Source organism: Cyanistes caeruleus, chromosome 15 (genome assembly GCF_971803275.1).
Source record: "Cyanistes caeruleus chromosome 15, bCyaCae1.hap1.1, whole genome shotgun sequence".
NCBI classification, from domain to species: domain Eukaryota; kingdom Metazoa; phylum Chordata; class Aves; order Passeriformes; family Paridae; genus Cyanistes; species Cyanistes caeruleus.
In genome coordinates this window covers 14,112,763-14,126,556 of record NC_141715.1, presented here as the reverse complement: position 1 = coordinate 14,126,556, position 13,794 = coordinate 14,112,763, and the positions used below count along the sequence as shown (strand labels likewise).

The 13,794-nt window shown below is 40.8% G+C and overlaps 1 protein-coding gene across 9 annotated transcripts in view; it reads left to right on the top strand.

Annotated features, from left to right (window-relative positions):
- The window catches only part of SLIT3 (slit guidance ligand 3), a 468,187-nt gene that overhangs the window by 392,629 nt on the left and 61,764 nt on the right, over window positions 1-13,794 (top strand). For all 9 annotated transcript variants that reach the window (XM_086851329.1, XM_086851327.1, XM_086851328.1 and 6 more), the window contains 2 exons: window positions 4,248-4,411; window positions 8,173-8,297. In XM_086851329.1, the coding sequence (XP_086707455.1) occupies window positions 4,248-4,411; window positions 8,173-8,297 (289 nt within the window). The remainder of the gene's footprint in view (window positions 1-4,247; window positions 4,412-8,172; window positions 8,298-13,794) is intronic.

Sequence of the window (13,794 nt, the reverse complement as noted above, 5' to 3'; positions counted from 1 at the left end):
GTTGTTATTAGTTATAAAAATATTTTCCTAAGGAAAACCAAATGAGCAAGTGTGACAGTTTTCTCTGCTGTGGACTTTGTGTTTAAGGTTTTCTTTCAGCATTGTCAATGTGAAATGCAGAGCATATTATGGTTTGAGAGTGAGACAGGAAACCTCCCACAAAGAGCAAATATTAAGCAAATGTGAATTCTTTGCTTAATAAGTGTCATATGTTTTGCATACTGGAATGTTGTCAGTATATGGACTTGTTGATGAATCACTACTAGAGACATATATATTTAATCAGATGGAAATTGGTCATTTCACAGCATTAATACTTCATTCCATAGTTTGCAAAAATTATTAGGCATTTCAGCTTTTTGAGGAAATTACTATTATACTGGTAGAGGGCCAGGAGACTTTCAGATGCAGTTTAGTTGATGAAAGACAAAGAGCTGCAATGGCTCCAAACTAAACTTGAGTGACCAGAAAATGCTTTTTCACTGAGATAGTGTGTGATACTTCACACTATTAGATAATTGATGTCAGAAAAGCAATTTTGTGCAGCAGGTTTCTTGATTACTGTCCTCAGTTAATCAGAGGGCTGGGGATGTGTTGGTCCCTCTGTGAAGTGAGTGGTTTCACAGGCTGATACAGATGTTTTCTGCCTTGATGCTGATGTACACACAAGCTGATATGTTTAACATAGGTTTATATCTATTTATTGTCTCTTTTTAACCTTTAACATGCCCTCCAGAACACTTCCCTGAACACCAGATTCACATTGTATTTAAGTATTTTCTGGATAGCACATACATTCCTGGCAGCTTTCTGTCTTTGTTCCTCTATGAATAGTAAAAAATAAAAATATCTCAGATTGATAGGGACAGAAATCATGAGAACAACTTTGGCAACTTGAGTAGAAGAATGATCTTCTGTGTTTCCAGCTTACACCTTGGTATCATTGGTTTTACACATTTGTTTTTCCTGTTCCCAGTTTAGTCAAGTAATTTTGTGTGCTTGGGATTGAAAGTGTGACTGAGCTGAAGCCCTGTACCTGCTTTTGGAAGTGCAGTGACACCTTCCATACTGGGAATCTGGCTGCTGGGGGTGTTTTCAGAGCTCAAGGAAATAATCATATTGTGTCCCATTTGTTTGGATTTCCCTCAGGGTTTACATTAAATGAAGTGGAGATCCAATTTTCCTGGGTAAACCGTTCACCTTAGGGAGTGATAAAACCCCCTTTGGCCCAATACAATCTCTGCAGTCTTTCTGTTTAGATATATGTGCTGCCAGAAATGTAAAATACACAAAGCCCAAATGAACAGTAATAAATAGGATCCATAAAATAAATAAGACCTGTCTGGGGTGTAATTTGCACAGTTGAGCAGTTGAATTTTACAGTGCAATTGTGCTCTCCAGTTTCTTAAAGAGGATCCTGAAACTTTTAGCAACCACAATGAATTTTTTCTTCACATGCCCAAAAAAGCTGTGCTTACTCAAAACTGAGTCATATGTGATTGAAAATAAATACATTTTGAGCCCCTCCTGATATATAGATCTTCAAAGAGAAAGAATGCATGCACTTGGAGTCAGTTTGGACTTGCTACCCATCAAACTCCTAAGGCATGGGAGAACAAAAATTTGTCTTAACCATGCAAGGTGTGTGGCTGAGGATGGGATTGGTGTGGCAGGGGAGAGCTGAGTACCAGGGTGTGGGGAGGATGGTGAGCCCAAGCCTCCTGTGGCAGGACAAGGGGAACATCAAACTGGCTTTTACAACTGCAGAGAGATGTTTGTGTAGCATAGACAAAACTATTGATTTTAGTCAGTCTTTTGCAATAGTTTTGAGTTGGTCTGTAACTGGAAGAGCAGAAGTGTAATCTAGATGGTCCAATCACTTTCTCCATAGCTGTTTAAAGCCTACAGGAACATTTTCACCAATTTCCTTTATGTCATGAACATCATCTCACTCTAATGGAGATATCATAACAAACTACGTAGCTTTAGCTCACTGAATTTGGAAGTAGGTTTGTATGTGCTGTACACTGCTTTTGTTTACTATTTATTACTTTATTTAGTTGAATCAAATAGTTGTCTATTTAAGCCATGACTTTACTGATAGTAATAAGAATCCTACAGCACTCCTGTAGGATCATGTATAATATGACTTAGAAAGAGGCCAAAATCTTCTGGGATGGAACTGGGACCTCCCCAGTTGGGTCAGTTCCTGCAGTTGTCCTCACCCTTCACTGATTCAGTGTCCCAAGCACTGCCTACACACAAACTGACCCCATGGCACTCCAGGGATTCCACAAACCCTCGGGAACAGATGATGTTGAGTACAGCAGGTATTTCCACCTTATTTCCCATAAACAGCTCAGATTTCTAATCCTGCTGAATTACTCAAATTTTTATTAACTGCCTATAAAAATAAGTTTTCCACTCCTCTTTTTTTCAATATTATCATGGATTGAGTTGTTTTAATTGACTTTATTCAGAGTTTCCCCTAAACAAAATAAATGTCTGAACAGAAATATCTGCTCAACATTTTGAAAATGCTGCTGGTGATATTTCCTTAAAGCAGAAGATATTTTTACCTTCTGGAAATATTTTGCTATAATAGGCAAAGAAATTGAAAAAGAATGTTAGAACTCATGAATGAAAATATGAGAATTATCTCTAGTTCCTAGAAATAAATTTTTTAAAAATAAAAAAAAAATACCCCAAACCAAACTAAAAAAATTAAAAGGCAAAAACCCCCCAAACAAAGCACAAACCACAAACAGAAGTGTGGAAGGATACATTTCTGAAGTTGTCAACAATATTATTAGTAATCATTTCTAGTGACTATATAACCTCTTTATTTCTAATGTAGTTTATAAATATTAATTAACATGGTAACAAGCTTTCCGTTGTCCTCCCACTCACATTTTATATTTGGCAGTTTCTCAACACTAAAAATTTCTCAGCTTTCACTGCTGCATTTTGTTTGACCTTGGACAAGTGAGCCAGTTGATCACAGTTCCAGGGTCAAAAAGTCAACCCAGTAGGTTTTTTCCATTGTAAGCAGTGGATTTACAGGAGGAGTGGATGGATATTTTTTAATGCTGAGCTGCAGTACACATTTAATTTTGATGAATGAGCCCCAGCCAGGGTTTGAACCCATGAACTCTCATTATGAATCTGTCTAGGGCATAGTGGGTTCATTAGTCACTCCAATAGAAATGTATCAACAAATTTACTGAGGTTTCTATCTTAATATTCTGCCTGATATGTTTTTATTTGAAAGAAGCTTGAGTTTACAGTACCATCTTAAAAATAGTTTATAGCATATGCAGAAATTTTAAAGTCTAAAAATCTATTTGGATCATTGGTTCTTTAGTATCTCTTCCTTGTGCTATTCTTTATTTAGTTTATTTTCCTTTCATGTCAGTTCAGGTGTTGTACAGCTGAAGTCCTAAGCTGACTGTGAGCAAAATAAATACAGACTTTCAACATGCATTTCTTCACATTTTTAACAATTAGTTGGCTTCAAACTGACTTTGCTGAAGTGTGAACTTTGTTTGTAATTGACTGATTGCCTGAAAAGACACTTTCTTTAAGAGAAAGAGAAGTAAAAATTAGTCAAGGCAGCACCTAAATTTAAGGTAAAAAGGTTGTTTTTTTTGGATATATATTCATGAATAAAGGAAAAGTTCTGAGAATTATAACTGCACTATGTAAATGCATCCTTTTCAACTATTTGACCTAACTCAAATGATGGGTCAAGCAGCAAATGTGTTTTCAAAGTCATAAATAAATAAACTTAACAGACACTGGGTTGCAGTTTGGAAAATGGAGGTGTCTTCTGCATATGTGTTTTTTCTGGTGAGGTGTCACTGATGTGAGTCATCAGACCCAAACTAAATTACACAATTTGGTGTAGAATATGCTCAGGAAGGACAGAGAATTAAAAGGAATCAGTGTGATAAATTTGATGAAAGCAAAAGTATGTCTGGTGACAGTGTTCAAGCATGATTGTTTGAAAAAGGGATTTCTTCTCAGGTATTTATACAACTTCCCTCATAATGATGGGAAGAAAGGAGAAGAGCAGGAACACTGCAGGAGATAAATCTAAAATCCTTCCTGAATGCTCATCAGATCTTTGCCATGTTGGGAAATAAAGCGTCCCTGTAGAAACATAGAATAAACTGTGCCTGGTGAGATCAGAGCTGTTTGTTATCTTTGCCAAATAAATAATAACCTGTGCTGTTTTGCACCACGAGGGCTCTGGGCACCAACCCCCTGCACTGCGACTGCCACCTGCGCTGGCTCTCCGAGTGGGTGAAGGCGGGCTACAAGGAGCCCGGGATCGCCCGCTGCCGCGGCCCCGAAGCCATGGTGGACAGGCTGCTGCTCACCACTCCCACCCACCACTTCCAGTGCAAAGGTAGGAGCCAGCTGGAACCCTCTCCTGCCCTAAGGCCCTCACCTCTATGCCCTTGGTTCTGCGCGTCGTGGGGGAGTTGGGTTTGGGTTTTGTTCTCCGAAACGTCAAGTTCTTTCCAAGTTGTGTTTTCTTGTGTTCTCCCCCAAAGTGCAGGAAATGCAGGGAGCCTCAGAGCAGTGAGTGTTCCTGATGCTCACACCAGGTTATGTAATGGTATGTTAGCACACAGGGCGTTGTTAGAACCTACTGGAACAAATAATTCATTTTGGTCTGTGACTTACCCCAAAAAAATTCCGAAAATCAGAAGTATTATAAAAACATACAGCACTGTAGTTATTGGCTATGTTTACTTGAAAACCAAGAAACTGAGAATTCTTCTAGAAAGCAAATATTTACCAAAAGTACATTTTCATCTGCAGATCTGCAAACTGCTCCCATTGGTGGCAAATCAGAAACTGCAGGTTATGGAAAATGTGTCACGTCTAAATTCAGTGTGCTTTCATTCAGGAGAGGGTTGAGGGGCAGCTCTGAACAGTTTGGGGTACTCAGGGACAGGACTGTACTGCTTTAGAGAGCACTCAGATGATCCATTTTTTGTGGATTAAGTAAGTAGCTCATTAGTGAGTGGTGGAGATTAAGACATATCTGTATGTTCTCAAAAAAAAAAAAAAAAAAAAAGGGTTTTGGCAGTTTGCTTAGTTTACCAGCAAGGACTTGAAGATGGAGCTATATTTGTGGTGGAAAAGATGGATCAGTAGCCTCTCTTAGAAATGGAAATGAGGGTATAAAGCCTGTTTTTATGTCTCTCAGAGTGCCATGCCCATTTACAGCACTGCCTGGCAGGGTGATTTTATAGGTGCTGGAATTAAACTGCTGAACAAACAAATGATGATGTTGGGGTGAGATTAAAACACAGGTTCCCAAGGCCGAGCTGAATTTTATGTCCTTTCAAATATATCTTTAATAACTGTAACCTTATAATTTAATTACTTTGAAATGTCAGTCTCAAAACTATCAGAACTCTGACCATAATTATCAAACCACAGAGTTTACAATTATCTCTCAAATCTGAACTACAAGTATAAGAAATACTAAAAATACCAAATAATGCACCTGTTCCCATGAAGTGAACCAAAGAAAATAATTGATTTTGTATATTAAACAGGATCTGAAAATTAAACCAGAAAGAGAAGCTGGATGTCTTCTTCAGTCTGAACCTGTGATATATCAGGAGTTAAGCTCTTTTTCTCTCTAAAATAAACAAGCCACTTAGGCAAGAGATCAGTAAAACTGTGATCCAGGATATTAGATGTAGTTGTTTGCTTCCTATGTAAATATTAGATTGGTCCACTAGAGAGCTCATGTTCTTTCTAATACCCCAAAAGTCTCCATAGCTTGCTTTATCTGAACAGAAAAGGAGAAAAAAGTGTGTTGATTTGGAGTTGGTCTTTGCACAAGCAGAAACTGTTGATGGTCTGGACAAGTGGCAGTAAAGTTCAAGAAGCTCCAGGCCCCACAAAAATTCACCTTTGCTCATGAAAATAAAAATGTTTTGAAAAGCAGTGCATGATTTTGCAGTTTCATTGCACCCCATTCCCATTTCAGGGAGTGCTGAGCCCTGACCCCCAAAACCCTGAGCCCCAGCACCAAGAGCTGACCCGTGCTGGGCTGGGTACCTTGAGCTGCTGTGTGAAGGTCACGCTCAGATGTCCTCTGTGACCTCCAGGAACTTCTACATTAGGAAAAAAATTCAAAAAGTAGTTTAACTTATTCTTGTTAAAAATATGTTTTTAGCCTGTGCCTGAGCAGGAGGTTATGTCTCAGCAGAGCCAAGGAAATAAAAGTGTGTTATGTGCAAGTCATGCAAACTCAGCTCTGCTTTTTATTAACTTGCCCTCCCAGCTATGCAGTAGAGGAAAGGAATGTGCTGGGCTGAGGGCATTTTGCTATATGGATTTATAAATCAAACCCACAAGGGCAAAGTAATGAACTACTTAACTGCTAGGAACTAACACTGTTCTTATTAGCTCCTACATTGATTAGCTTTGATCTATGCCGTAGAAATAAATGGAAAATGTACATGTATTACGAAATAAATAGTAGAACAAATTCTGGCTTACTGACCTCTAAATCTAAAAGAGCAACACTGCTGCCTGTCTCATGAGCTCTCAGAGGAGCCAACCTTGTTTATTCTTTGTATATTTTACCATGAAGACAAATATAACTCAGATATGTCACATTCCAGCCCCTGTCAATGCCAGGAATTCAGTTGTGAATTTCCTCTTGCTGTCCTACCCCCAAGGTAAAAACATGTATGGCATGTAGTTAGACATCAGCACAAAGAGAGAATAGGATGGGAACAGTCCTTTATTTAATGTTTGGAATTTTTCTTCCTGTGTATTTTCCCTCATTACTTCCTGTGCACTGCCAGTCACTCCCTGATGGCACCACCATCACTACAGAACCAGGACACGGCCCAGCTGCTGTCACCTGAGACCCTTCAGTGCCCATTTCTGCCCTGTTCTTACCCCTGCTGGTGCTCTGCAAGCATTCAAAGTAACAGTGAAGGTTTATAACTCATGCAGGACAATTCAAAGCAAATCCCTGGCTGGAAGGGATTTCTTCATCCCTAGTTCTGGTAACTCTGGAGCTCCACCTTCTCTTGATTATCAAATATAAGCTTCTTTTCTTCACTTTCAGGATGTTTCACAATTTACTCCTTCTTACCATTTATCATGCAGTAACAGAAGCTCTGTGCCCACTTCTGATTAGTACAGGACCAATTTTAAATTATTTTAAAAAGAATTTCCTTGAAAATGAAATAAAATTATTTTAAGGACTTTACTGCCTGATATAATTTCAGCCACTTTAAAGTGCTAGATTTTATTTTTTACATATAAAAGCCAAAGACTTAATACTTATTAATATTTGAAATGTAGCCATTTGAAAAATCACCATGTTTTAACTGTGAATATAACTGTGACTATAACTGCCTAAATTAGCTTTCTGTAAAATCTCAACCATAAAATATTGATTGACTTGGGACCCCAAATGTAATTAGTGTTTTTTTAGTCTGTGTTTGTTTCCCTGCTCACCTACAAACTTCACTGTTTCTCTGGAAGATTTCTGCTACAAAGATGAGGTTTATTATATGGTTTAAATATAGTCATGTGTATTTACCTGCATCCATTTATATCTTTGCATATTTTGGCTTTATTGCACTTTGTTGAGATAGCTCAGTGTTGATCATTCTTCTGGCCAGAAAGGGAAAAAAATAAGTTTCAAATTCTGTTACGATTAAGGATGTTAGAGCACTTTGCACCTAAATATTCCCATAAGCCTCTAACTAAATCTGTCTTGTGCATGGTTTTTATTTATGTTGTTGCATCTGCACTTTCATTCTTGTTATCAGCCACAGAAATGTCAGGTTACAGTTCCCTGGGGTTGCTGTTACAGGATTTCCAGAACTGAGAAAAGGAGGAATTGCTGAAAGCCATATATATATATAACCCACTCCCTGGAGGTTCCCAACATGCTTTTTTCAGAGCATATGTTTGCATCTTCAGGAGAATATAAGCATCATTGAGACTTGCCTAGCACTTGATTTAAGTACTTAAAGCCTCTCTGATCCCTGGGAATCCCTTGGTGTCGTGCAGTGCAGCTGCAGCATGTGCATTTGTGCCAGTGCTTGGGGAAAAATGTTTGTGTGTGCATGGGAGGCGTTAATTTTGCAATCCAATTCTCTGTGTTTGCCTCTCCAGAGCCGGTGGATCTCAGTGTTGTGTCCAAGTGTAACCCCTGCCTCTCCAGCCCCTGTAAGAACAATGGGACGTGCAGCACTGACCCCGTGGAGCTTTACCAGTGCACTTGCCCTTTTGGTTTCAAGGTATGATTCCAAATGAACTACATGAGGAGCAAGAAACTGCTCCCCATCACTTGTGGTTCTTTAATTGTTGTGCTGTGAGAAGTTAATTTTACAGGCACTGGGCTCCTAGGTTCCCTTGCTCCAGCAGGTTGTGTGTGTGACTTTCCAGCTGTGCCCTGCCACAGATTTCATCCTGTGCAGTTGGAATGGCTTTGCTTTGTGCTCTGACTACACAGATCATCCTGAGAAATTTGCTCTGGTTGCCCCTGTTTTGACCAGGGTGGTTGGGCTGTACAGTCTCCAGAGATCACTTCCAGCCATGGGCATTCTCTGATTCTGTGATGTAGAATCCATGTAAAATGGTGAGTTGGTTTTACTCTCCTTTTAGTTTCTTGTTTTCTGCCAGCAACAAGATCCGCCCATTTCATAGGCTTCCAGCCAAAGGGAAGACAGTTCAGATGAGAATTAAGGGCCAGTTTGGTCCATGGTGGCAGAATGTTGACACCTGGTAGTTTACATCCACCTTCCACAGACTGATGAGCAGCAGGGTGATCCCTGATCAGACACAACCCCTAAATCAGCTGTCTCTGAATGCAGAGCACCACAGAAGGATCTGCAAGTATGAATCCTGTGGATTCCAGTCATTGTGGGCTTCCTGATAACACACTGGGAAATGAGGAAAGGGTCACTGAGTAAAGCAGTTTCTTCAGCAGTGATGGATAACTCCCCTTGTTCACTCTGCACTGTGTGAGCTTAAGGATACCAGGGCTCTGTCTCAGAGCTGATGTTGCTGGAAATCCAGCTCAGGAGTCAGTAGCTGAAGGATTAAGTAATAAATGAAGCATATGATCTGTTCACAGCCAGGGGGGTTGCAGGTGCTATGGCCAAAGTAGGCAGCATCCTGCAGATTGGGATTTTATTCGCCTCTTTGGATATTTCTTACAGTCCTGGTCAGTTGAAACAGATGCTCATAAAACACAAAGTAATAAGAATTATAGGGGGAAAAAGAAGGGCAAAACCAGACATACATGTGGGAAGTAAGCACAAGTATCCGTGTGTTAAATTTAAGGTAGGATTTAAGAATTAATTGGCACTGATGATATCACCATTTCCTTTCTCTGTTTTCCTGGGATGCATCCCAGAGTAATTGATAGATCGCTGAAATGTTGGGAAAGGGAAAATATAAAGCTTATTTCTTCTGTTTCACCCCAGTGCCCCTACACTTAGTACTCAAGAATAACAACAGTTCTTCTAAATAATTGAAAAAGGAATTGGAAATTTCCTGTCCTTAGAAATCTTTCTACCCATCGGCATGTCAACTAGAAACTTTTCTAGGATTTAAAAGACTGTGTTGTAAAAAATCTCTTTACCTGAAACTACTTGATAACAACCTCTTTATCTCCTCAGATTAATAAGAAAACGGTCATATTAATTTGCTTTTTAACATAAATTATGTTGAATTCTTCAGGTGGGAACTTGAAAAGTAAAATATTTCAGAACTAGCAGGAGAAGTCTTTGCATATACCTTACTCTGTAAGACATGTATCATGGAGCAGGTATCCAGGTTATTCTAAGTAAAATTGTGTTATGAGAATATTTTTTTTTTCCCTTGGCCCTTAGATTTTTGTTTGCTGGTTGTTCTTCTGTTTTTTTTGCATTATCCCTTACTCACAAAGTCACTGGTATAAATGCATTTGTACTGCTGGAAGACATGTTTATAAAGGGAAGATTTATTAAAGAGAAAAATCAAGAATAATCCTCTAGTTTATCAGCACACTGTAGTGTGCATTAAACCCCAGGATGCATCATTTTCCTTGGAAGACTTTTGGTAAACACTTGATGTGACTCAGTTTAAACATCTCACAGAGCATCCAGCTTTCCTCCTCTCTCACACACGTTCTCAGGTGACATCAGTGTGTGCATGAAAACCCAAAACCACTGTGAGCTTGTAAGCACCAAGCTGCCAGCCAAGCGTGGCAAAGAGCAAACAGAGCAGGCATGGCACTTGGAGCAGGGTTTAAAAACACTGGCTAACAGTTCAGGGAGAATTGGTGGAAATTTAATAAGCAAAAAAAGAACTGTGTGTCTTTACCACAGGTTTTTGAATAAAAATGAAATATGACAGGTCCAAATGCAAACCATATGAAAGGAGCACTCTATCTACCATGTAGCTCTCCACCAGAGATTCATGCTAATTCAATAACAATACCTTGCTTCCTTCTCACCAGCCAGCACCAAACAGCTCCATCCATCTGGAAGCTATTTCCCAGACCTTGATAAATTGCCCTAAATCTGCCCTCTCAGCATTTGTTTTTCCTTGTTTGATGTAGATTTTCAAAAAATCCTGTGTGGAAGAGTGCATCAATAAAGTGAAAAACCCACCCTTTTTCCAAATTTAAGCTGACGGCTTCATAATGTTCCCTGTGAAGGGACAGGCATTACAAGCAGCTTTCTGGGGTTCCTGTGCTCATGCCAGCCTTCAGAAAAAAACAGGGCAGCCAGCAGAAAGTGACCTAAGTTACCAGAGTGGTGCCTGATGGATCAGAACATTCTCCCAGTTAACTGCATTCTCAAAAGCTTGTGGTCTGGTTTTCGCTGTCACGCTGATGACGGTTCCCTCTCTTACTTCTCGTGCTCACAGAGATGTTTTTGCTATTGAATGTATACTTTGTGGTGCTTTTAGCAATTTTAGTGCTGCCCTCGATGGTTTGGGTAAACTCAGGAGTGAGATAAGTCATGGACCACCTGAGCTGTGAGGCCAGAGGGCCCCAGGAGTGTTTGATGAGACAGAAACAGAGATTGCTCACTCAGGCAAGGCTGAGCTGATAATGATCTTTGCTGCTGCTCTTTCCTTAAAATGGGTGATGAATGTGCTTGCTGAAGATAAGCCATGGTTGAAACAGGGCTGTTGTGGCTGTGCTTTGGGGAGAAAGCCCCAAGGAGTGGGATATGGCACCTCCAGCATCCAGCAGGGTCACAAGCAGGAGCTCCAGGGTGCCACCAGTGCTGGCAAGAACTGGCTCTCCATGTTATAAAACTTGTGTTTGCATATTAAACACAGGCATTGGTGTCATTCTCCAGTGTATTTGGGTTTTTTTTTACTCTTCTCCATAGCATTCTTTGAATGATTATTTAAATAGTATGTGTGGTTTAGATTGTAAAGTCTGATTTTAAGTAGAGAGATGGAGCTTTCTCCTGCTGGGAAAGCTGCTGGCCACCTGCAAGAGCCAGTGTGTGTGAGTGCAGCTGAGGCTGGGAAATAGATAACAGGAGCCTGCCAGTTCATTGATTCTGTAGAGTGTGTGGCTTGTAAGTATTCCCATTGATATTGCAAAATTGAGTCCATGGGTGTTGGAATTCAAGAGATTAATCAAACTTGCAATCAGTAAGCCACTGGAAAAAAATTCACTTGAATAACTGTAGCAAAAACTAAGATGAGTGAAAGTAACACTTCATGTATTTTGCAATTGCTTTATTCTAAAGATGCCGTTTTGGAATTTTTTGGCTGACTTTTGTCTTTTATACTTCTTAAAATTGAGGTAGCAACAAATAAAGAATAATTTGCTTTCTTTCAAACAGAACTATTTGTAGAACTGGGGAAAGAGTTTAAAATGTTTTTTTGTTCTGCCTGACATGAAAGAACATTGCCAATCCAGAATGGGAAGTGCAGTGCCTGCCTAGGAGTCTGCACAGCCTCTGATTGTACTCTCAGGTAAAGGAGCCAGAGCTGCTGGAATTCAGATGTTTGTCACCTCTGGGTTCTGCTGTCACTGAAAGCTGTCTGAAATGGGAAGTGAAGATAGGTAAAATTGGCACAGCTCATATCCCACACTCCAGGCACCAGATGCTGATGCATGTCTGTGGTAGAGTTGCTCTAAATTTTATCCAAATCTGTTCACCTCCCTGTTGAGTTCAGCCAGTGTCCTGACTTTTCTTGCAGCCCTGCGGTGTTTTGAGGGTTCAAGCAATTTCACCAATCATGCAGGATGACAGATACAATTGGAAAAATCCTGGGTAAATCTCTTGGGCTTTGGAGAGACAGCATTCTTTGCAGCCAGACTCTTGTGGTGGGAGGCATTATAGTGAAGCCAGAATGATATTTAGTGAGGAAGCTGGCTCCGAAGTTCTGCTAGGAATTTGGCTCTTTCCCCTCCCTACTCCCCACGCCTGGTTTTTGTCCCTGGAAACAAGGTTAGAAGTGGAGGGTCTCAGAGCAGGATGTCTCTGGGATATTGGGGATTCACACATATCCCGTGTTGTGCACTGATACAGATTCTGTGCCAGCACTTGAAGGGGTCAGTGCAGCTGAGCAGGAGCTGTGGATGCTGAGCACAAGGCTGACACAAGGCTTTCTCAGCAGTGCCCCTGTGCCACAGGTGCTGCCCTGGCTGTACCCCTGGCTCGAGGGTGCCCTGGGCTGTGCTTGGAGCAGGGGAAGGTTGCTGGGTCTGCACTTTGCCACGGGAGGTTCTGTTACACAAAGAATCCCTGAGAGCCCTGCAGCAAGGGCAGCTTGGGGAGGATTCAGCACAGGACTCAGCGTGGCTGTGGTGGTGTTTGCTCACCTACAGCCCCCCAGGGCAGCTCCCAGCTCAGGGGCCAGACAGAGACTATTCCAACAGGGCAATTTCTCACTGATGCTGACTGGGGTGGGGTTCAGTGGATGTAACCCAGTGTAGAGTTTGGCTGCTGCTGTGTGAGATCCCATGCCAGCTTTGTCAGGACAATGCTGTGTGCAAATGCAGCTCTGTGTTTTTGTGTCTTTGGCTCCATTAACACACATCCTTCGCCGCACAAATAAATCTCCAGGCTGGAATTGCAAAGGGAGAAGAAATTGGAAGGGACTCCAAGCAGCCTGCCCTCATCCACACGAGCCAGGAGAACAAACTCCTCTCTCTGCCTCCACGTGTTGTTCTGCCCTGGCCTCTCTTCTCTCCCGGTGTCAGGGTCGGGGGAACAGGCGCTGGAATGTCAGCTCAGTGCCAAGATTTCATGTAGAAGAAACCTGTGCAGCAAAATGCTGTTTGTGTGAGGTGGTTCTGCCTTGAACTTTCATTCTATTAAATTCTCCTGGAGTGTGTGTTTATGTGATCTGGGCTGTTTTATTTTGGTTTGATCGTTTTAACCATACTGAAAATGCTTATTAATGAATGTCGAAGAAGCATTTTCCACTCATAGTAAAACAAAAGAGAAAGCCTTTAGGGATGAGAGGTAATGGGTGGCCACATGAAATGAGTAGATCTGTATTTATGTGTGGATTTTTAGGGCAAACACCAGTATAAGCAGTAGGTGGTTATAATTTCATATAAAGCTCCCAGGGCAGAAAAAAATGCAGAAATCATAATATTTTCTTCCACATGCTTATTCTGTAAAATTTACCATGCAGCAGCCAGACTTGTGTTGCTTGCTTTTTGCCCTTTCTGTTGTAGTAGGTCTAAAGAAAATGGAGATTTACATGTAGAAGAGCATAAAATGAAAGGCTTAGGGAAGGATTACCACCCCAGTGGCTGGCTGAAGG